We start from the raw sequence: 23,987 nt of genomic DNA, 5'->3' as shown, positions 1-23,987 counted from the left end.
GACTGCCTGGAGGCCATCTTATATGGAAGCATCTCAAACACAGACCTGAGCCTTAAAAAGTCTTGTAAAGACCTCTTAACTGAAGGTCCCGAGGAGGCAGCTAAGGGGGATTATACCAGGCAAGGCCCTTCCAGGTCCTCAGCTATTCTACCCCTGCACACCTCTCCCCTCAGCCACGCCTCTGCAGATCCTCACCTTGTCTGCTCTTTTCCCTTATCTCTCCTGCCCCCACCCGCACCCCTCATTCCCCTCACTTCTCCTCCAGGCCTTATTTCCTCCTGTGGGACAATCCGGCCCACCCTTGGCTGCTGGCGTACCACACAGACCCTGCACTTGACAGACCAGGGTGTCGAAGAGTCTTCCTTTTTAGAAGATGGAGGAGAGGGAAGGGCAGAGGGCCAGGGCAAGGAGGGGAAGGGCTGTAAAAGTGATTCACTATCTTCCTTTTAGCCCTGCTTAATCTCCAAGGCTGTTGGGCAACGGGGACATTCAGAGAAGGGCTCTGGAGGAGTTAAACTCCATCGTAATGTAAGAGGTGTGCTTGCAGCTGGTGGGGGAAGTGGGAAACCAGGCCCAGCCCACCTTGGGAATCCATTGCAAGTGCCATTGTTGGAGAGGCTGATGAGTTGGGCAGAAGGAACTTTGATTCTTTGGGCCACAGTGAGATAGACATGAGGGGATGTCAGAAGCAGAGGCTGGTTCTTACTCCCTATACGATGCCATGCTATGCCTGGCAGTACAGATATTACCCACCTTACATCTTGTTCCAAGTCTTTCAACCAGACTCTTCAGGTGCCTGTGATGGGGGAGTGGGTGGGAGGGAGAGCAGAGGCAGAGGGCCTCTCTCCACAGCCCAGGCTGAGCCCCCGTAAAGACCCAGATGACTGTCCCAGCAGACTACCAAGAACTGTGACCTTCTGGTAAGTTTTTCAAGAGTGGAAATTGTGAGCCGCTGGTAAATTCCATCCCCAGCTTCCCTGCGAGACAGAATGGCCCCAGGTGTGTATCCTGGCTCTACCATTTGTTGTTCTGGACAAGTTAACTTCTTTGTACCTTAACTTCCCTAACTGTAAAATGGGAAAATAATGAAATCTGTCTTATAAAGTTGTTGTGAGGATTAAACTACTTAATATGTGAAAACCACTTAGAACATAGTAAGCGTGCAATGATTGTTATTCTTATAATGACTTGGCCTTTTTGACACATGAGTTCCTCCAAAGTCTATCTCTAGGAATAGTCATAGGAGGTTTCTAAACAAGGGAACTTGAAGCAGGGGATTGCAACAATTTCTCTTTCTCCTTTGCCTGGGAAGCAGCCAGTCTTTTTTTTTTTTTTTTTTTTTTTTTAATATATTTTTATTAATTTCAGAGAGAGGATGGGCGAGGGAGAGAGAAATAGAAACATCAATGATGAGAGAGAGTCATTCATCCACTGCCTCCTGCACACCCCCTGCTGGGGATCGAACCTGCAACCAAGGCATGTGCCCTGACTGAGAATTGAACCGAGATCTCCTGGATCCTAGATCAATGCTCAACCGCTGAGCCATGCTGGCTGGGCACCAGTCTTTTTTAAGAAAAAAAACCACATGAACTCAGTCACTTTTTGAAAAACAAGGGCCATAGTCCATAAGCCCAGCTGTTCCTATAAGGAAAAACCATTTATTACATGCCAGTGCCAGGGACTCCAAGCACCATTTGAGGGGCTTGAGTTCCTCCTTTCCTTCTCCCTCCTTTTTTCTCCATCTTCTTCATCCCCCCTTCTCCCTCCTCACTTTAACCCAGAGCACACTCAGCAACGGGGTGGGAGGTGAGAACTTACCCTGAGGGTGTCCGCTTGCTGGGCTGGGGAAAGAGAGGATACAGATAGGAGTGTGGGGGTGGAGTATGGTGAGGGTCAGAGAGACCATAAAGGTTCAAAGGAGTCCATGATAATTTTTCCATGGGTTGGAGACTTCCCAGGGGATGGAGCACTGCAGCTGGGCCTTGAAGAGAGTGAGGATGAGGCAGGAGAGATCTAGTATCTGGGTTAGAGAAAGGCGGTGTGACCTTGGCACATCAGGTCCCATACCTGGGCCTCAGCTTCCCCTCCTATAACAGGAAGTATTGTAAGGATTAAATGAGAAGATGTGTATACAGCACATTATATGGTGCCTGGAACCTGCAGAGCCCAGCAAGTAGTCACTGCTGTCGTTGTGGCTCCCCAGTGCTTCCCTGGCCTGGCATCAGGCCCTTAGTTTCTAGCCCTGCCAACTCTCCAGCCTCATCCCAGGCTACAACCCTTCCTATGCTTCATCTAACAGCCTCCATGCCTTTGCCTGTGCTGGAAGCTAAGGGGGTAGATGGGCTTCTTGAGGGAGAGAGTAAGAAGAGGAGAGGGGCCTGCATAGAGTCCTAGAACATTAGGGGGCTGGTAAGAGAAGGGGCCAGAGAGGTGGAGGTAGAAGCCTGGGGATCTCTGAATAATGGTGACACCGTGAGGCGGTGGAGTTGGGTGAGGGAGGGAGAGGCTGGAGGAAAGGAAGTGAAGGTGATGGGTGGAGAAGTAAAGAAAGGAAGGTTCTGAGGGAGGCCAAGCCCAGGGAAGACAATCAGCAATTGAGGACAGGGAGCCAGGGCAGGGCCAGGATGGGGGAGCCAGAGAGTCAGGAACCAGGGCTTGATTTGGGGAGATTTCCATTCAAAGCAGGAAAAGTCCAGGGGCACTGGATCTGTTCTAGCAATGGATGCAGCGGCCTCCTCCCTTCTTCATTCGTTTAACAAACATTCTCTGTGCTCCTCAGAGATGGTGCTGAGAACACTGAGGCAGCTCAGACCCAGATCCTACCCTCAAAGAATCCAGGGGGCTGGGGATGCAGACAATGAAACAAACAGTTCATCCAGTAAACATTTATTGAGCACCTGCTGTATGCCAGGCATCATGCTGGCAGTGGGCGCCTGCCCTCAGGGAGCTCCTAGTCTGATGGAGAATGACAATAATGAAATAAACACATACACATCTGGATCATTACAGTTGAAGAGAAGAGTTCAGAAAACATACAGAGGGTGGACCAGGGGCAAAGAAGGTCTCACTAGGGAGACAATAAGCTCATGGAATGGTCAGGAGATGCTGGGGACCACAGGGGTCCTGACCCAGTGTGAGGGGCAGTGAAGGTTTCTTAGCTGAGGCCCAATGACCTCAGAAGGCATTAGCTCAGCACAGAAGTGCTGTTACTAACTCTATAACGTTGAGCAAGTCCCTTCACTTCTCTGAGCCTCTGTTTCCTTACCTGTAAAATGGCGATAATACTATCAGCTCTCCCTAAGCCACCAGGGGTATTGGGCATGGAAAGGTGGGAGAATTTTCATAAAGTATAACAAAGTATTATAACCCAACAGAGTAATGGACAAGAGGCACAAACAGGCACTTTCCAGAAAAGGAAATACAGACAATCAAAAAACAGAAAAGATATTTGCTTCTCGACAATGCCTACCCATGTTGAGTAGCCACATGGTGCAGTGCGCCGAGCACTTCTGCAAATGTGTGTGTGTGCACAGCACTCAGAGCAGCACTGTTCACAAGTGCAAACACCTGGAAACATTCAAATGCCACTCACAGAGAGTGGATGAATGCACTGTGCTATATTCACACATCAGAATATTGCACGCAGCCAGAGTGCACTACGCTGACATACAACAATATGGATAAATACTAGCAGCATAATATTAAGTAAAAAGAAATCCTCGAAATTATATACAGCAAGATGCCCTTCTTGTAAACTTAAAAACAATTAGAATTAAAATATATACTGTAAAGAAATGCACAAATGCAAAAAAACTATATAAAAAGGGAATGCTGGACACAGGAGGTGATGGTTTTCTTGGGTGGTGGGGCAGCAGGAGAACAGGTGGTGAGGGAACTATATAATTAGATATAAGACATTGTAAAGGTCCTAGTTGTTTTGTTTTTTGGTGGGAGTCAATAACTGGTGAGAATGTGTCATGCACAAAAGGTTATAAATAATCCAATTTTGTGCACTTGAGGTCTAATTATACAGGAAAGGAACAGGACAAACCCAGGACATTTCTATTTGGCTTTGGAATGGAGTCAGGAGCCAGAGTTCTTTCCTGGAGCTCACTGCTTCTTGGAGTCCTCTTACTCCTCATGTTTCTCCCCCTTACGTACCCAAGGCCCCACATTGTCCATAATTTTGACCATCATAATCTTTCCGTCTTGAATTCTCCAAGGGATTCTACAGCTCTGATCTTGCTGAGTAGACTAATGGGGGTGACGGGTTACTGTTTCATTCCCCTTTCACGGGTGAGGAGCCTGAGGCCCAAAGGAAGAGTGACCTGCTAGGGTCACTGGACACTTGTGTAAGGTTAACTGCATTGGGTCCGGCTCTAGACTCCCCACACAGTGTCCTGCTCTCCATCCTGAAGCCCAGTGCTCCCAGCCCCCTTCTAGATGAGTCTTTTGAGGACTAAAAACACCCAGGTCCCTCTGTGCCAGGAAGATGACTTTGTCAGGACTCTTGAGGTGCTATAAGTAGCCACACCCCTCTCAGATTGGGTGAGCTCCCCATTGGTGGAGGCCCATCCTAGATCCTTTAACACCCTCCCTCCCCACCAAGGGAATTCCTGATCCAAAGCCCCAAGCCAGCTCATCTCACAGCCAAGCTGCAGGATGCTGGGAGCTTGTGACCTGAGTCTCCACTCCCCTTCATCAGTTTGCCCATCTGTGAAATGGGAATAAAGAACCTCTATTCCAGAAGTGATGTGAAGACAGAATATGACAGGGTGTGAAAGAGTTTGGAAAAGTACAAATTTCAGATGGTAGGGGACATCATTATTAGAAGAAAGCAGTGACTCCTGGGATGAAGGTCCCCCCATCATACTACAACTGCCTCAAAAGACCAGAAAGAAACTCTAGAGGAGACAGAATCTGACTTCAAATAGAGTCAGAGAGAGGCAACCTTGGGGAAGCCTAGACTCACTCCTCACTTTTCAGATGAGGCAACTGAGGCCCAGGGAAGTGCAAGGATTTACCCAAGTCCACACAGCAAGGCCAGGGTAGGGAGACACTAGGCCAGGCAGGGTTTTCTTCCTTGCCATCAATTTCCCAGTGAAGAGAGAAAGATGTGCTGGCCCCTTCAAGGCAGAGATGAGACAAAGTTGAAGTGAGGGACTTACAGAAAAGAGGCTGGCCTCAACTTAAAGAGGAAGAGCTTACTCCTTACAGCAACTTCCCACAACCCAAGGGAATCAGCAAGCAGGAGCCAAGGTCCCGGCTGAGTCCTCCCTCTCTCATGCGGTAGTCAGACAATCCCTTAAGTGTCTACCATCCTGCCCTTTGCCCATCCCTGCCCCTCTCATCTGGACCAGGGTTCCTGCTCCCAGGGCCTCCCATTTTAGTCAGGCCCAGCCACAGTCTTCCTGGGTTGAGGGAACCAGAAGGATCCTCTGTTCCTGGGGAGGGTGAGCTCAGGCCCAAGCAGGAGGCGGCTGCTGGGAGCTCAAAGGAGATAGAATCCCCTTCTTCATCAGGAATCTGGGGCCAGGAAAGGCTGTCTGGAGGAACATGGTGTTTGAAGCTCCTGAAATCTGAATTTGAGTCAAAGCAGGAGTTGCCATTTCCTGATGTTAACACTGGTCAAAGTGACCTCTCCTCCATGTCCCATAGAAGGGACAATAATATCTACCCCTAAGGGTGGTTCAAGGACTAAATCGGACAAATAAAATAATATTATCAATACATCCAAGGCACTCTATAAATTCCCATTCATTCACTCAGGTACAGAGCTGTCATGCACTTAAACTGGGCCAGGGAAAATGAATGGGACCTAGCAGAGGCAGGTGGAGGAGGGGAAGGCTCCAGTATTCCCTACAATGTGAGACTTGCCAGACGAGACTGGGGGCAGAGACTTGAGCGCAGAGGTAGGAGGGAGTCCATGGGATGGATCAGCTAATAGCAGGAGAAGCGATCCACACCTTCCCTGTCAGGAGGGTGGAGCAGCCGCAGGTTGGAGTGTAGGTTTGGCAGTGGCAAGTCGAAGGCGGTCCCATCGAAGCTCCTTTTGTGCGTGAGGCCGAAGGAGGGGCAGTGCCCTTTGTGAAGGGATTACTTTTAAAACAGCTCCTGGAGGGACTAGGAGACGACTGAAAGGAAGTAAAGGAAGTGGTCTTTCCTACCGTCTGGTTTTGTGGTGGTGGGTACTGTTTTACTTGTCAAGGATTTCAAGGGGTGGGCAAATCTGGCCGGTAGAGGGCGCAAGAGCCACGTACCCTAGAACAGGGGGAGAAGGCCCGGCCCAGGGCGGGCAGCTGGAAACCTGAGAGGGGGCGGGGGCGTGGTCACAAAGGGTGGGACGGCTTTGGGGGTGGGGGAGATCATCAGAGATGGACAAGGCCTCAGAGGTGGGAGGGGCGGGGCGTTTGGGGGCGCAAGGGGCTGGACACGGTCGCTGTTACTGCAAGAATCTCCCCGCAAGGCCCAATAAAGGGCGTGGCGAAAGGGTGGGGCAGGGAGCAGCGAAAGCCCGAGTCGGCCCGCGGCGCCCACTACTCCCCCTGGCGGTGAGTCCGGCCTCTTTCCGGGCTGAGAGAGTCGTGTACCTGAGTATCGGTGTGTACAAGTTTGTGGGTCCAAGGTTGCCATGTTGGTCCCCTGGGCAGGACGTGTTTCTGCGCAAAAGCAGTTGAACCGCAGGGGGTGCACCACCCTGGCTCTCTGTCCACACTCAGAGCTGACCACACTCAGAGCTTGCCCGTGTCGGAGTGAGTCCTTTGGGGGAAGCTCGGTCCCTGCGGGTCGCTCAACCAGTCTAGTTCTCTCCTTCGGCTCCTCCCCGATTCCCTCCCCCTACTCCCGATTCCCAGCCTAGCGCGCGCGGGGAGCCCACCCCCTCTTTGGGGCTGGAGGCCCCGCCCCCCGCCCCCTTTCCTCTGCCACAAAGTTTATTTGCAACAAAAGGGAGCGAGGATCGAGCAGCCAAGAGGGAGGGAACTGGAGCTGGAGCGGGAGCTCGAGGGGAGGGGGGCCGGCAGGCCGGCTGGCGGGCGCGGAGCTGAGGAAGAAATCCGGACCGGGCCGGGCCTCGCGCGATGCTCCGGTTCGCACCGGCCGAGGTGGAGGCCTGGCCTGGAGTTCGGCGCTGAGGCGGGAGGGGCCGCGCGGGATGGAGCCGAAGCCGCTCGCAGCCGCAGAAACTTGAGCCGCAGCAGATAAAGCTCTGCTCCGGTCTCTGCGCCCTCTTCCTGCAAACTCCCTCGACTGCGGCTGCAAGACCCAGGCCTTCGGATCCCGGCCGCTGCGCTCCTTTGGGGCGGGGGCGCAGGGGGGGTTGGCCGCGGCTCCCCGAGGCCAGCCCCCCCGGAGTGAGTGCCGCCACCATGGCAGAGGGGGCGCCCCGGTCCCCACTGTATCGCAGCGTCTCGTTCAAGTTGCTGGAGCGTTGGAGCGGCGGGTCCGGGCCGAGGGAGGGGGCCGCGGACACCCCCGGGCTGCGGCGCCGCGCCTCGTGCCGACCGGTCGCGGCCGTCCCGGGCCAGCCCTCCCGGCGCGTGTCCAAGCTGGCGTCGGGGCCCCCGGCCGCCCCCGCGCAGCCGCGCCCGCTCCGCAGTCTCTCGCCATCGGTGCGCCAGCTCTCCCGGCGCTTCGACGCGCCGCGTCCGGACGACTCTGCTGGAGCCCGGGACGGGGGCGCCTCCCCCGGGGCCGTGGAAGAAGCGACTGAGGGCGCAGCGCGCGGGGCCTGGCCCAGCGTCACCGAGATGCGCAAGCTCTTTGGTGGTCCTGGCTCCAGGCGGCCCAGTGCCGACTCTGAAGCCTCGGGGACGGCGAGCCCCGACGGTGCCGCGTGGGAAACCCCTACCCGGGAGCCCCGACAACCACCGACGCCACCTCCTCGGACGTGCTTCCACCTGGCGGGCCTGCGTTCAGCGCGGCCACTGCCTGGCCCAGGGACCGAGGGGAGGAGGCGGCGGCAGCAGCAGCAGCAGCAACAGGAGCGGGCGCAGCGTCCGGCGGATGGTTTACATTCTTGGCATAGCTTCTCCCAACCGCAGGCCGGGACCCGGGCCTCCTGCTCCTCCTCCTCCTCCATAGCCTCCTATCCTGTCAGCCGCAGCCGGGCTGCCAGCTCCAGCGAGGAGGAAGAGGAGGGCCCGCCGCCGCTGCCGCCTGGGGTGCAGAGTCCGGCCTACCACGGAGGCCTCTCCTCAGGCAGTGAAGAGGACCAAGATGGTGAGGGCGGCCAGCGCTGGAGAGGGAGACGGGGGCCCAGGCCTGGAAGCTCCCTCCTGGATAAGGACTGCAGGCCAGACAGTTGTGGGTTAAGTCTGAGCAGCATGGACTCGGCTGGGGGAGCCAGGAGCCCGGAGCCCCCAACATCACCGAGAGCCCCTAGCGAGGAAGGGCCCCAGGAGTGGGGTACTAACTCTCCTCCTTGTGTACCGGGTCCCCCCCAGGAGAGACTAAGGTCCTTGTCAGACACTGTGGGGGGAGCTTTCAGAGTAGCCAAGGTGAGCTTTCCCGCCTACCTGGCTAACCCATCAGGCTCCTGTGGGAGCAGCCGTCATTCCAGCACAGAGACCCTCAAGGATGAGGATCTGTGGGCTAGCCGAGGCTCTGGGAGCTGGGGTGTGTACCGTTCCCCTAGCTTTGGAGCTGGAGAAGGGCTCCTCCTAAGGCCTCAGGCTCGAACCCGCACCAAGGGACCTGTGGGCACCATAAGGGCATTGAGGGATGGAGGATTGGATTTGGACAAGAGCCGGCAGCGCAAGTCCCTGTCAAATCCAGACATTGCCTCAGAGACCCTAACGCTGCTCAGTTTCCTGCGCTCAGACCTTTCAGAGCTGAGGGTCCGAAAGCCTGGTGGGCACCCTGGGGACCTTGGGAGTGGTCCGTTAGATGGCAGAGACTCACCATCAGCAGGTGGTATGGGGGGGCAACTTGGGCCTATGCCCCCAGCAGCCCCAGCAGCCCCTGGCACCCGCCCCACACTCAAGGATTTGACAGCCACTCTTCGGAGAACAAAGTCATTTACTTGCTCTGAGAAGCCCATGGCCCGCCGCCTACCCCGCACCAGTGCCCTAAAGCCCAGCTCCTCTGAGCTCCTGCTGGCAGGCCCAGGTGCTGATGACGACCCACTGCCCCTTGTTGTCCAGGATCAGTATGTCCAAGAGGCCCGTCAGGTTTTTGAGAAGATCCAGCGCATGGGTGCCCAGCAGGATGATGGAAGTGATATCCCCCCTGGAAGCCCTGAGTGGGCAGGGGACATGACCCAAGGGCAGCGGTCCCAGGAGGAACTCTCTGGCCCTGAATCCAGCCTGACAGATGAGGGCATTGGGGCAGACCCTGAGCCTCCTGTTTCAGCCTTTTGCAGCCTAGGTACAACAGGAGTGTGGCGACCCCTTAATTCTTCAGCCCAGACCAACCAACTCCCTGGGGCTGAAGACAGTCTGGGAGGGTGGTCCCTGGTGTCCCCTGATACTCCTCCCACACCAGGTGCCCTCCGCAGGAGACGCAAAGTCCCTCCTTCAGGCCCTGGTGGAACTGAACTGAGCAATGGGGATGCAGGAGAGGCCTACCGGTCTCTAAGTGACCCAATTCCACAGCGCCACCGGGCTGCCGCCTCTGAGGAGCCCTCTGGGTTTTCTGTGGATAGCAACCTCCTGGGCTCACTGAACCCCAAAACAGGGCTTCCAGTGGCTCCAGCTGTAGATGAGGGCTTGACCAGTGGCCACAGTGACTGGTCTGTGGGCAGTGAAGAGAGCAAGGGATACCAAGAGGTCATTCAAAGCATTGTTCAAGGGCCTGGTGCCTTGGAGCGTGTAGTGGATGACAGGGTTGCTGGCAAAGCCCCCAAGAAGAAATCTTTGAGTGACCCCAGCCGCCGTGGGGAGCTGGCAGGGCCTGGATTTGAGGGCCCTGGAGGGGAGCCCATCCGAGAGGTTGAGCCCATGTTGCCTCCGTCCAGCAGTGAGCCCATCCTTGCAGATCGACAGGCAGAACCAGAAGAGCCCAGTCCTGCCAGGGGCCGGGCACAGTCTGAGAGGGCCCTACCTGAGGCCCCGCCTGCCTCCCCCAGTGCCCACCATGACTTCCACCTTGACCCTAAACTGGCTAATATTCTGTCCCCACGGCTCATCCGCCGTGGTTCCAAGAAGCGCCCAGCCCGGAGCAGTCATCAGGAGCTACAGAGAGAGGAGGACAATCAGGACCAGACTTGCAACCTGTCTCGGGCCCGACCCTCATCCAAACATGTTCGTCATGCCAGTGTGCCTGCCACCTTCACACCTATTGTGGTGCCTGAGCCACCGACTTCTGTTGGCCCCCCTGTGGCTGTGCCAGAGCCCATGGGCTTTCCAGCCCGAGCCCACCCCACATTGCAGGCACCATCCCTTGAGGATGTCACTAAGCAGTACATGCTTACCCTCCATTCTGGCGAGGTGCCTGCCCCAGTGCCAGTGGATATGCCATGCTTGACTCCAGTGGTTGTACCGCCCTCTGCCGAGGCCAAGCCCCTGGAGGCAGCCCAGACTCCAGATGAGCCTGCCCCAGCCAGCAAGTGCAGCAAACCACAGGTGGTAAGTCCTTTGTGGGGGGCCTTCAGGGGCTGAGGGAAGGCCATGGGCGCTGACTTCTGCAGGAGCCTTTTGAGAGTGCTCATTGGGCAGGTACCCAGGTCTGAGGGTGCTTCTCTAGTCCTGGAAGTGCCCAGGCAGTTTTAAGTGTTAATGACGGGGCTTCTACCCGTTCAGGCCCCAGGGGCTTCAGGTCTCTGCTAGTGCTGACGTCAAAGGTTCTTACCTGCTCCAAGGTGCTCTGGGTGATAATTACACAGGGTTTTAATCTTGTCCTTTAGCTGTTTCTCAGGGATTGACTTTAGAGATTCTTATCTGGTTCTTTGTTTTAAATACACAAGGAGATGATAGAGTGATGTGACTTTCTAGAGAGCCTTGATGCCCTTTTAGCCAGACCCCTTGTAGGATGTTTGGGCTTGGGGGCCCACAGTTGACATGGGTTTGCCTTTCCTTGTGTAGCTTTCCTATGACAGATCCAAGTGTAGGTCTGTCCCTGGGCCTGGGAAAATTGGAGAGGTGCAAGGCATTACTTTATGGAGCAGCAGAGAGGGCCTGGCCTTTCTTTGTGACATAACCTCCCCATTGTAAAATCGGGGAATTGTGGACAAGGTGGTTCCTGTCTCCAGCCGGTGATGCCAAACTTGGGGGAGTCTGTGGGTTGGAATTGGGGCATTCTTGGGGCCTGAGGTCTGCTGGAGCTTCTGATTAGAATGGGGGCCTCTAGGGGAGGGCAGGCTCAGGGATGGGGTTGCAGAGAGCAGCCTTGAGAGGTTGAGAGTGGTTCTGACACCCACAGGCAGCATTGCCTCTGTGGGTCAGGGTGGAGGTTCTGGTCCATTATCCTGCTTCTTGCATCTCCTTCCTGGTGACTCTGAGATCCTTCCCCATTCCTCTGCCAAGAGCAAAGGCCCTGGGGACTCTCTCCCTGAGGCCTCCACTTCTGCCTTCTGGCTTCAGGAGTCCCCGGAGTTTTGGCTGTGGGTTCAGATAGGTTCCAGGTGCTTGAATCCTTGGCATCAGGTTGGAAGCTAGATTTGAGGCTCTGGGTTCCGGTCCTATCGAGGGGATGACCCTGGGGTTATTTCAGCCATGACCTGCACTACCACTGTGTTCCCTGCTTGAGTGAAGAGCCTGGAAACCCTAAACCCTGGACTAATTTGGTCACTCCCGTTCCCAGCGCTCTCACGCCTCACTCTGAATTTTCCTTCTCTTTGTTTTTCTCTCCTTGTCTCGAGTTCCCCCTGATTTTGGCTCTGGTTGTTGTCTCTCACAGAGACCCCAGAGGCCACAGAGTCAGCAAAACAGAGAGTGGGGAGAGGGGAAATTTAGGGCCTGTCCTTCCTTCTGAGGGCCTGGTAGGGCAGCTCAGGTGCCCCTAATTTCAGTGCCTGTTGTCTTTGGAACATGGGAGTGGGGGAGGGGGAGAGCAGGGCAGCTTTTGCCATCGGCCCCTCCCCAGCTGCCTTTCCTATATAATTATCTCCTTTGGGAGCCTTGAAGGCTAAATTAGGGGAGAGAGCAGGGGTGAATCAAGGGATTCAAGGAGACTGTTGGGGGTGGGGGGTTACTTCTACGAAGAGGCATTGAGACCCAAAGAGGAGGTGGGATTTTTTGCAGAATTGGTTACTTGTCTACCTCCCAGCACATTCTCTCCTTGCCTGCCTGACTTCAGGGAGAAGCTTAGGGTCCCTCTGCCCTCCAGGGGGCTGTGCAGCGGGACATACCTGCCCATAACATAGGTTTCTCTCTGCCCTCAACGGAGGCTCTCTCCAACCTCTAAGCCTTTGCCTGCTCCAATCCTCCCACTTTTCCAGGCCCAGCTTACCGCTTAGGGGAGAGAACTGGTGAGCCTATCATAGAACAGGTTTTGAGCTTCTGCTCCAGGTCCCTGTGTGGCCTCAGATCAGTCACATACCTGTTCCATGCCTCACCTTTCCCTTTCTGTAAAATGGGCGTAATGGTCTCCACCTGACAGACTCTTGTACAATGAGTGCTGGTATGACCACTTCTCCCTGGGGGCAGGAGAGAGGGAAAAAACAGATTCCGCTGTTCCAGCTGCTTCTAGTGACCAGCCTGGGACCCTCCGACCCTCCTCCCTTGCTACCTACTGGTTTCTGAGCACAGGGCTATGCACTCCTGGCCTCATTGTAACCTGCTAAACTTGTATTGGCTCAGAAGATATTCACCATCCCCTAATTCCTTAACCCCTCATGATATCTGGAAGTTCTCCCATCTGCTAGCCTGAATCTCTCCTGCTGTTCCCTTCCTTTTGGCTTCCCAGGAAGATGGGGAGAAGCTGTCTACCCCCTCCTGCTGGCCTCCATGGAGGAGACAATGTTCCCTTGTTTTGGGCCCAGGGCTGCAGTCACGCTCCCTGGACTGTGGGTGGAGATGGTATGGTGTGGGCTCCAGAGTAAGTGAAGAGAAGAGGCTTTCACACTTTGCTGATGAGGCAGAAACCAGTGTGAACCCAGCTAGGAGCTGCCCAGGGGTAGAGGAGGCCCCTGACCTGACCCCAGACTGCATACAAGTCCCTTAGTCTCCTGCCCAAGTTCATATTTGCCCTCCACATGGCATTGCCCCCATTGTTGGGCACAGGAAGCCTAGGTACCAGGCCTGGCTCTGCCTCTGACCTACTCTAAGACCTGGAAAGTCAACTTGGTTTTGCCATCTGTACAATGGGAGGTTAGACTGCTCTTTGAGGCTCTATAGCAAGGACTCAGCCTGCAGGGTGGTCAAGGAAAAAGGAGGAGTTGGGGTGTGTCTGGAAGGGAGAGAAAGGCAGGTCTATGCAAGAGCTATAAGAACCTAAGAGCTCAAGGAATGAGGGATAACTCATGGTGGCTTTGTTGTGTGGACACCTGCTTGCTTATACGCTGGGGGGAGGAGGTAGAGCTGTGGGAGCCTCCCTGCCCCTCCCATGACCCTTGGCATTTCCACTTAGAGGTCACATAGCATAGCCTCAATGATCAGTGACTTCACTCAGGGCTTCCCTCACCCTGGCCTCAAAGCACAGTCTTGTGGTCCGACCTGCTGCCCTCAGATACTTGATACCCATTTGACAGATGTTGACAACTGTTGTCCAGAAACAGGAAGTGACTTGTCTGTTAGAATCAGATCAATGGGCTCACAGAACTTTAGCATATTGAAATAGCAGTAACAGTGGCTAACATTTTTTAAGTGCTTTCTATATGCCAGACACTCTGAATGTTTCTTCAAATGTGAAAGCTGTGGGAATCTTACAGTGCTGAATTCTTAGAATTGCAGACTTGGATTCCCACTGAATCCTAAAATGTCAGTGTCTTAGAGGTGAAGGGGCCCAACGGGTTCCTGTTTCTCAGTGGGATTGGCCTGCCATCCGAGTAGAGGAACAGGATCAGGGGGCAGATGGAGGCGTCACCTGCACACCCCTAACACCTTTATGGTGGTTATTTAATTCACCGGAGCCTGGGGTTGTCGTGGGAAGAACTTCAGGACTCAGAAAGGAGAATGCTGAGTCTGAGTTCACACAGTAAGGCAGGGCAGAGCCAGACCCAAGCACCAGAACCCTGGCCTTACTATTCACCGCCTGCCCCAGCAGACACGGCCCCCACCCCCCAGCTTGCCCAGCCAGCTCCCTGCTTTACAGAGGAAGGCCTGGCTGCAGCTCTTCGTCACCTTTCTTCTCTCTGTCTCCCCTTGGCAGGGAACCCACGGGAGTGGGGGTTCTCTCCTTCCCCTCCTTGGCTCTTTGCTATGATTTTTCCGTGGAAACTGGTTCTGGGAGGGGAAGCGATTAGGACATTTGGAATTCTGAGCGGTACCAAATATCTATAATTAAACGTCTTGTCACCCAGCAGGAGGAGAGTAGGAAGGGGGAGTACAGGCAGAGGTTTGTCCCTTTCCTCTGTTTATTCCTTGCCCCCCCCACTCCCTTCCTAAGGGCCCTGGGCTAGTGGGTGGAGTGTGACCCAGGAGTGGTTCCCCCCACAGCCGGGAAGAGTTGGGGGATGGACCAGAGTTGAGCCTGACATTTTCCAGTCCCACATTTCTGGGACCAGCTGGGTTTGGGAGGCTGGCTAACCCTCCCCCCAGCCCCCAACCCAGTGTAAGGACTTGTCCCTCCTGCTTCTTCCGTCCCATCTGTGATCTCTCAGGCTACACATGCCCCCCTCACAGTGGAGGGGAGGCACCCCCAGGCTACCTGGGGAGCTGAAACACTCAAGAGCTTTCAGAATCTAGTCACAGACTGAAGAAGCTATGGGATGTTGAGGGACTTGACCCCATGTTGGCAGGAGAGGCTTCCTGGAGGAGGCTCTGCCTGAGCTTGGCCTTTAAAACTGAAGAGAGGAACCTGGCTGGTGTGGCTCAGTTGCTGAGCATCATCCTGTACACCAAAAGGTCGCTGGTTGGATTCCTGGGCAGGGCACATGCCCAGGTTGCGGATTTAATCCCTGGTCAGGGTGCATATGGGGAGGCAGCTTATCAATGTTTTCTCTCACATCGATGTTTCTCTCTCCCTCTCCGACTTCCTCTCTCTAAAAAATCAATAAAAACATATTTTTTTAAAAATGAAGGGAGGGAGGGAGGGATTACTCCGAGGAGGGCACAGCATGAACAGAGGCTAAGAGGTTGGAAAGAACATGGCAGACTGCGTGCAGACGGAGTTTGTCTCAGAGACTTGGGTGACCCTTGATAGGGTAATGCCTTCATCCATTTAGCAAATAGTGAGCCTCCACGTCAGGTTCTCTTCTAGGCTCTGGGGATACATCAGCAAACAAAGGCCTGGCCTCATGGAGCTTCCAGATTGGAGGAGACCTGTTTGTAAATGGATATATTATGTGTTAGGGAGAGGTGGGGGTTGGGCAGCAAAAGATATCAAGATAGGGGATTAGAGAGTGACAGGGTAGGCTGGGACTGTAGGTTGCGCTGGCTGACTGGCTGTCCCCTGCAGACCTATGTTGGCTTGGCTCAAAGCCTAGGAGCCTGGGGCTGCACAGGGCCTCAGTGAGGACTGTGACAGTGCCGTATTCCATTGGTGTCTGCTCTATAAGCACAGTGACACCCTTTAGCTCCAGTTTGCGTGTCTCCCAGGACAGAGAGTGCGTGCCACCCCAAGGCAGTTCTGTCCCTCCCATATGGTCCTCCAGCTGGGTAGGCATTGCCATGTCTCCAATGTACAGATGAAGAAGTAGGACCCACAGTGGGGAGAGGTTCCCCAAGGCCCTGTGGCTTGAGTATGGGATTTGGCCCCAGGCATCCTGATGCCTAGGTCATATATTGGCCCCACAGAGTTCCTACTGAGCAGAGTTGGCGGGGATGGTGGTAGCAGGGTGGGGGAAAGGGGAGCCCATGTTTCCCAGAAAGGCTCGAAGCCCTGGTGTACTTATTGGGAAGTGTGCCCAGGCAGCCTGGCGCCTTGCTGGCAGGCCCTGAAACAGGGGCCCTGGGTCCCCTGGGAAGCAGGAGTCTGTTGGAGCTGGTGTCCCCCCCAGTGGGAGTTGATCCCTCCTCATTCCCCCCACTTCTACTCCCAGGCCTCTGGGGCATTCCAGGGGTGGACCGAGGCAGGCAGAAGAAGACTGCCAGGCTGCCGGGCCCTGAGCAGTGGTAAGCTCCAGCCCATGACATGCAGGGGCCTAACGCCCCAGCAAGGGTATCAGAGCCCCCAGAAGGGTGCCCATGGCCCCCTTCCAGTAGCTGTGGGGTAACCAGGAATTACCTGGCATAACACATCAGAGGTCTGTCTGCACTAGGGTCAGAAGACCTGGGTTCCAGCCTAAGCTTCTCCATTTTCCTGCTGTGTGTCCTAAAATAAGTCCGTTCCCTCTCAGCCTGGTGCTCTTGGGCACCAGGATAAAATCTCCCAGAGCTGCTGGAAGAGGTAGCAGCTGCACTGAGTAAACTCTTGACCTGTAGACTAAGTGCTGGCAGGTAGGGTGACTCGCAGCCTCATTAGGCGGCTGCGGAGAGTGATGCCATACTCACCCTGGTCTGTCCCCCAAGGCCCTTTCCCCTACCACTAGCAGCTGCTCTAGGCTCCACCACTCCTAACACACACTTATAGATGCAGGCCTCTCCCCACACTTGTGGCAGGCTGTGGGTCTCACTCTGTGGCCTGTCCCCAGAGGTATCGATGCTGCTGTTGCCAGTATGTTAAAACTTCCTGTGGGGCCTGTGGAAGTCACAGGGCTCTGACACTCTCCCTGGGTAGAGAGAGTGAGAGTGAGAAGAGTCATACAGACCTACTTGAGGTGGGAGGGACATGATTCCAAGGTTTAGGTTGGCAGAGATGGATAGTGTATTAGTTTCTTATTGCTGATGTAGCAAATTACTCTCCATTTAGTGGCTTAAAACAATACGAATGGGGCTAAAATTAAGATGTTAACGGGATTGCGTTCCTTCTGGAGGCTTTAGGGGAAAATCAGTTTCCTTGTCTTTTCTAGCTTCTGGTGGCTACTGTCACTTCTTGGTTCATGTCCCCTTCTTCCATCTTCAAAGCCAGCAGCATAGCACCTTCAAATCTCTCTCTCACTCTGAACCAGACCTCCTGCCTCCCTCTTAACCCTCTTATAAGGACCCTCGTGATTACTTAGGGCCAGCTTGGATTATTCAGGATAACCTTCCCATCTCAAAATCCTTAATCACATCTTCAAAGTCCCTTTTGCCCTGTAAGGTAACGTATTCACAGGTTCCGAGGATTAGAACGTATACATCTTTGGGGGCCATTCTTCTGTCTGTCACAGGTGGGCAGAGGGGCCAGGTTGTCAGCTCCTGAGATCCAGAGCCTCTGGTAGGTGCTGGTTACAGAGCTGAGCCTATGAATTCAAGTCCACTGCATTTATCTTGCAGGTATTTCTTCTCAAGTTTATTGGTCATTCATAACTCAGCAGTCAATTGTTGAGGCCCTTGATGGGCAGTGAGTAAACACAGGAAAAGCTTGGACACCATCCCTGCTTGCCAGAAGCTTTCAACAAGGGTCCCAGCCCCCTGAGCTGGGTGGGGTTCAGATGGTGGCTGAGCCTTGGCCTGGTGGGAGAGGGATTGAAGAACCAGTGGGTTCCTTGTGGACAGGCTTGGCTTCCAGGTTGGCTGGTCCTGGGTTTGCTGACTAAAAATTGGGATGAAGCAGCTCCCAAGTAAGGCAGTTGGCAGGAGAGTTTAGAACCAAGGGAAGGTAGAGGTCTAGGGAGGGGGTGGGAGTCACATCTCTCCCATGTGTCCCAGGTGGACCTTAGGGGCATCTGGAGAGGAGCCCCCTGTGCCAGGAGCCAAGGTATCTGGGTCCCCAGAGAGGCATCCACAACCCCTCTCCAGTAGCTCTGGGGTTATCCAGTATTGGTGACTGATGCTGTTGGACCAGAGGACCTGTTAGGTTCCTCCTGGGAGCACCCCGAGAGGCCAGGATGCCATGTGGGAGGGACAGTAAGGAGCATGGCCCAGATCTCTTCTCCCCCCCGTCTGGCTTCAGGACCCAGGGCAAGCATTTACAGACTTCTCTGAGTCCAAAAAATGGATGCATTATCCCCTCCATCAAGGATTATTGTTCAAATTAAATGAAATAATGCTAAGATGGCTTGGCACATAGTAAGTGTTCAAGAAATGTTAGTTCTTCCCCTAATGACTGAGATGCTAAGATGTTAGGATTCTAAGCTTCTGAGAGACATTGACTCCAAGATGCTTGGATTCTTGGCATCTCTTTCCAGCACTGAAGCACAGGATAAAGCTCTGGATAGGAGGGCAGGTGGGGTCCTGGCTACATCTGGGTAGGCTAGGTGGCCCCACATCCTGGGCCTTTGGAAGTGGGCGGGGTAGAGGGGCTGGGCAGTTGGGTAGAAGCACCCACTGTCCTGGCATCCCTCTCTAGCTCCTCTCTCCTTTTGTTACCACCAGCCCCAACCTGGCAGGCACAGCAGAGCCAAAGCTCTCTCTGGGTCAGAGCCCCATACCTATTGGAACCAGCCTATGAAATGGGGGTTGGTCCCCTCCAAGGCAGGGAGTCTGAGGGTCTGTGTGCCTGGTGGGCTTTGGGGTCAAACTGATAAGGGTTAACATCTCAGACCTGATTCTGACTCACTCACTAGGTGATGCCTAACAAGTCACCACACCTCAGTTCTGAGTCTCAGTTTCTTGCTCTGTAACATGGGGACACTAAGGAGTTAATATGAAGGCCAAAGAGATAATGCTTATGGAGCCCTCAGCCCATGACCCCAGGTCTAGAAGCTCTCAGAAATGTGGCCACTTTGAAGTGTGTGTTTTTTGTTGTTGTTGTTTTTGATCCTCACCAGAGGATATTTTTTCCATTGCTTTTCAGAGAGAGTGGAAGGGGGGGCGAGAAAGAGAGAAAAAAACATCGATGTGAGAGAGAGACATTGATTGGTTGCCTCCCACATGTACCCCCACAGGATCTGGGGATCAAGCCTGCAACCGAGGTACGTGCCCTTAGCTGGAATCAAACCCAGGACCCTTCAGTCCATCGGCTGACGCTCTCACCACTAGCCAGACCGGCTAGGGCTGAAGTGTGTGATTTTGAGATGGCCAGGCCAGTGTGCAGAATTTCGTGGTTTCACAGTGAATTCTGAGTTTTTTCCACATACCTCTTAGCTTGATTTTGTTCAAGATTATTTGAGATCATTACTTCTTGGTTCTGAGATTCTGAGGCCTGGAGAAGTGGGGCAGGTCCTGGACCAGTGGGAGGGCAGTGGGGGGACTGATGGAGGGGACTGTGATTGAGGGGGCCAGGCCAAGGGAGCAAGCGCCAGGTTGGTATCTGTTTCCTGTTTATTGGTTCCCAGGGGGTGAGCAGGCCCTGCTCCCTAGCTGGAAGGAGGGAGGCCTGGGGTCCTGGCTGCCAGCCAGCCCCATAGCCTGGCCTCCTGGGACTTCTGAGACCCCTCCCCCCAACCCCTTGGACAAACATCCAGTCCTTTCCCAGGACGGGGCACTGGAGGTCAAGGAGCAGATGTGGAAGGGAAGGGGTGGAAGCATGGGAAGGGACCCCCTCCCCCCAAATCCTACTGACTCCATCATGGCTGCCTGTGTCACCGAGGTCTCACTCCTGGTTCCTCACTGTGTGCCCCAGTCTCTCTCCCTGTCTCCCTGGGGCGGGGTCTGGTGGTGAGACATCCAACTTCTTGGCAGGCCAGGAGGTAGGAGGAGGAAGGAGGGGCAGGGCCTTGAATGCTAGGATGGTCCCCCTGGGCCAGCTGTGTCTTCTAACCACCTCTCACCCTGCATTATTAGGAGAAGCAACTGGGGCCCAGCAAGGGGAGGGATCTTGCCCAAGGCCACACAGTAGTAGAGCAGGCCCAGCAATCTGCCCTGGGCACCTCACCACTGCTCAGCCCCACTTGGACTGCAGGTCTAAGGGGCCACTGTGAGTTCTTGAGAGGGGAGGTCATTTGGCATTTTAGGGAATGAGGCTGAGCCAAGCAGGAAAGAGAAGCCTCAACATATGTCTGAGGCCAAGAGCGCAGGGAAGTTTCTCACCAGAGCTTACAGGGAGAGGCTATGTATGCAGGAGCCAGGTTGCAGGCCACGAGTGCCAAATTAAACAGCCTGGGCTTTGTCCTATGGGCAGTGGGGAACCGTGGAAGGTTAAGAGCTGAAGAAGAGCAATGCCAGATTGGCACATCGGAAAGCATCCTCTGGTTCTGGGTGGTGACTGGACTGGAGGGAACAGGAAGGTGAGAGTCCTGAGCCGAGGGGAGCAGGTGATGTGGGGCTAGAGGGAAAAGGACTTCACAGGGAGATCGTTTGGATGTAAAATCTGATGGTTTAAACTTAGACTCAGGAGTCCTATCAGAATCTGGGGGGTCCCACCTACCTTATTTGAGTTAGAGAATGAGGCTTTGGGACAGGATGCAGGGTCTTCTGAGTCATCCCCCTTCCTCCTCGAAGAACTTTCGTCTGCATCTCTGGAAGGGTGAGAGGGCTCTGAGCCAGCTCAGGTCCCTGCTTCTGTGACCACATGCTTCTTGTCTAACTTCAATCCCTCTCCTGCTCTGGTGGAAGGGCCCTGCTTCTCAATGGGGTCCCCAGAGAACAGCAGAGCTCCAGGCTATACCCCCAGTCAGCCCTCTGGGAGCAGCCTGGGCAGGGAGCATGGGAGAAAAGGAGCAGGCCTGTGCTGCCTTGCTGGTGTTGACATAAGAAATGTCCAAACCTGTAAAGAATTTTTATAAGTTTATTTGAGCCAAACTGATGACATATGCCAAGAAGTAAGATCTCAAATGCTCTGGAGAATGACAGTTTTGCAGTGTCCTTTACGCATTTAAAATTAAAGAAGGAAATAAGGAAGATTACATGAAGGCGGGAGAAAGCAAGGCCAGGATTAGATTACAGGTTAAGTTCTATGTCCTCTTAAGGGTGGTTATGCCTTGGGGGGGGGGGGTAAGAGGGGGGCTGGTATGTTAACCTAGATGGACAAGAACAATGGACAGGGCTTGCTTAAAACCTTTCACTAAATAAGTTACAGGCCTGGGGTATGACTACCCATCATGACCTGCCCGGTTGGGAATTTATGATCAGATCACCCTTTGAGGTTATTTTCCATAAAACCCCCTTTTCATCTCACTGGCTATGACACAAGACAAGTTGCTTGGCCTTAGTCTCCCCATCTGTGAAGTGGGAGTTCCAGATGTGGCAGAGGGCAGGAGAGCTCTGGACTATGCAGACTCTTGAGAGCTGGGGGTAGAGTGACTGGTAGGTGGATAGGCAGGCAATCTTGCTAGCAGTGTATCATATAGATGGAGACAAAGTATCCTTATGATATTTGTACCTGAGACCCTCAGACAAGTGCTATTCTCTGGCCCTGCAGCCCAGAAGGCTTCCTGGAGGAGAATAGGGTAGGGGGGCTGTAGGAAAAGGAGTGACTCACATTTGGGGCCTTATCGGAACCTCAGTTTTCTCATTAGATGTCCAAGTTCCCTTCTAGCTCTTTGCTGCTCCTGGGCCCTCCTTTCCCCTCCCGCCTGGACCAGGGCTTCCAGGCTTCTCCCCAAGGCCAGCGGGGGCGTAGCCTGGGGAGGGTGAGGAATTTCCGAGGGAACAGCTAAATTCAGTTTCCACTAAAAATAGCCCTGGGCCTGGCCCCAAGGCTGGAGGAGGAGGAGGGCGGGGCCAGCCAAGCGGATTACCGGCCTGCCGGCGGCACCTCTGCACCTGGACCCAGGGCCTGGGCTGTGGAGGCCTCCTCCTCCTCTTCCTCCTCTTCCTTCTCCTCCTCCCCCTCCTCCTCCTCCTCCTGCACTCTTTTCTTGTACAGACTCACTCGAGACTTTCCCCTCACTGGAAGCTCTTGGCTTTCTTCTCTCTTTCCTCCTGGGTCCTTCCTGCCCTCCTCCATCAGTCTTGCTCCTTCCGTCTTCTGCATCTCCCTGCCTCCGACAGAGCTAGACAGAGGTTCCTGGCTAAGGCCAGGCCTTTGGAAGAGGGCCCTGTATTGGGCAGTGTCCCCTTGGCATCCCAGTCCTGTTGTCAGGAATCCTCCCTCGCCCCAGGACTCACAGCTATTGCAACCACTCTCTGCTTGGGGATGGACAGACCTCAAAGGCTCTCTGGCAGTGTGGCATTGTGGGTGTGGCCCCCCGTTCACCCTGTGACCTAATGCTTGGTTCTGGTCAGGTGCCCCCACTCCATGCCAAATCCTGCTGTTCCTGGCACACGGTGGGACATCAAAACACATTTATTAAATAAATAATGTGGAGGGGGTAAGGAAGGCAGGAGGAGGAGAGCTGCGCCCTGCCCCTGAGGAATTCTCAGGCTAGTCTTCCCACCACCATGCCCAGCCCTGTGTGGGCTCACAGGCCTGAGCACCCAGGCAGGTGGGAGCTGGCAGATGGGCAAAGTGTACTGTGTCAAGCCAGTACTGATTCGAGGTGGGGGTGAGAACTAGACACAGGCCTGGAGAGGTTGAGGTGCCGAGCTTAGATCACAGAGCTCAGAAGGAGAAAGGTGGTATTGGAGCCTAGGCTGGCCTCACTCCAGTGCTGCAGTAGTGACTCGTCTAAAGCAGAGAGATCAGGAGAAAGCTGGTGTAAAGCCTTAGGCAGTCTAGTTCACAGTACCTGACTGAATGTGGTACGGTCAGGGGGCAGAGAGTCACAGTACTGGTAGCAGTGCTCTTCCTGTGTGCCAGGCACTGGTCTGATCACTTTCCATGTATTCATTTAATTCTCACACCACCCTGTGGGGATGTGCCGACATCCTGTGACACAGATAAGGAACCGAGGCACAGCATGGCGAAGTAGTTTGCCCAGGTTAGGAAAGTTCAGGTGGCACAGTTCCAGTTCAAACCCAGACAGTCTGGTTCCTGAATTCTTGCAGGTTACCCAGGCTCCTGGCTTTCAGGACTGCCTGGTGGGGGTGGTGCCATACCCAGGGTGGGTGCATGGAAAGAGAAAGTGAATTTCAGTTTGGACATGGGGAGCCTACTGGATTCACAATCCACAGTCCTAGCCCCAGGAACTAGCACATAGTAGTTGCTCAGTAAATATTGGATGACTCAGTTGAATATAAGGGCCCTTGGGGAGTGAGATAAGGTGATGGTCAGACAGAGGGAATGAGTGTTTCCTCCCCAATGTAGGCCCTTTCTCTTGGTGCTGGAGAGCAACTAACTTAGGTTCTGGGCTCCCTGCTGGTGAAGAAAGCTGTGCCCCAGGATTTTGGAGGAGTGCTGAGATGAGCCACAGGCAGAGGAAGGAGAGGTGGATGGGGGCAGACTAGGCATTGCTGGCACAATCCCTCCCGCCTGCAGTATCTGGAAAGCAGATCTCTTGGGCCATGGCCGGCATGACTCAAATGGAGACAAAAAAACCTTCCATATTTGGACAAAGAGCCCAGAGAGGCCCAGACCCGCAGCCAACCCAGGCTGCCTCCCCCACCCCCAGCCTGCTGCCCTGTCTCCCACTGGGCCCCTGGCCCTGAGCCCTGTCCCAGGAGTTTAGCTCTTGGGCTGTAGGCAGCACTGTGGCACCCTCCCCTCAGTTATTAGACCACCTTCTGTGTGGCCAGGCCTGGGCCATGGGTGCTAGGGAAGAAGCACCCAGTGTTGGGCCCTGAGCTCAGACTGGAGATGCAGAAAGGAGCCCTGGCAGAGCCCGCAGGATGGAGGGGGGTGTGCACTGAAACCAGCAATTCCCATGCTGTGAGGTAAGTTGACTATAGCCCCCCACCAGTCCCAACATGGGCAAAGCCCAAGGTATACTACACATAGGCATGCGTACACATATATTCCTTTTCAATCCCGACAGACTTATACCCATGAAGACATCTGTGCAGATACTGGAAGTGAGTACCAAGCCTGAGAACTGCTCATACCTCCTGGGGAGAAAGCTTTGATGACAGTAAAGTTGGAATAGTTAGGGGCAGCCAGATGTCAACAAGTAATGTAAATAGGCATTATCCATCTGGGCAGATGTGAACAGAGCACTAAAACCCCTGAGT

General features: G+C 54.4%; 1 protein-coding gene across 1 annotated transcript in view; it reads left to right on the top strand.

Moving 5' to 3' along the window:
- The first annotated feature begins 7,143 nt into the window (after window positions 1-7,143).
- ARHGEF17 (Rho guanine nucleotide exchange factor 17) overlaps window positions 7,144-23,987 on the top strand; it is a 58,149-nt gene continuing 41,305 nt past the window's right edge. The window contains exon 1 of the mRNA XM_081155707.1: window positions 7,144-10,565. Coding sequence (XP_081011833.1) covers window positions 7,368-10,565 — 3,198 coding nt within the window. The 5' untranslated portion in view covers window positions 7,144-7,367. The remainder of the gene's footprint in view (window positions 10,566-23,987) is intronic.

The sequence above is a fragment of the Miniopterus schreibersii genome, assembly GCF_964146895.1.
Source record: "Miniopterus schreibersii genome assembly, chromosome: 12".
Taxonomy (NCBI): domain Eukaryota; kingdom Metazoa; phylum Chordata; class Mammalia; order Chiroptera; family Miniopteridae; genus Miniopterus; species Miniopterus schreibersii.
Note: the sequence above shows the minus strand (reverse complement) of the source record. Positions and strands in the feature narration are given on the sequence as shown.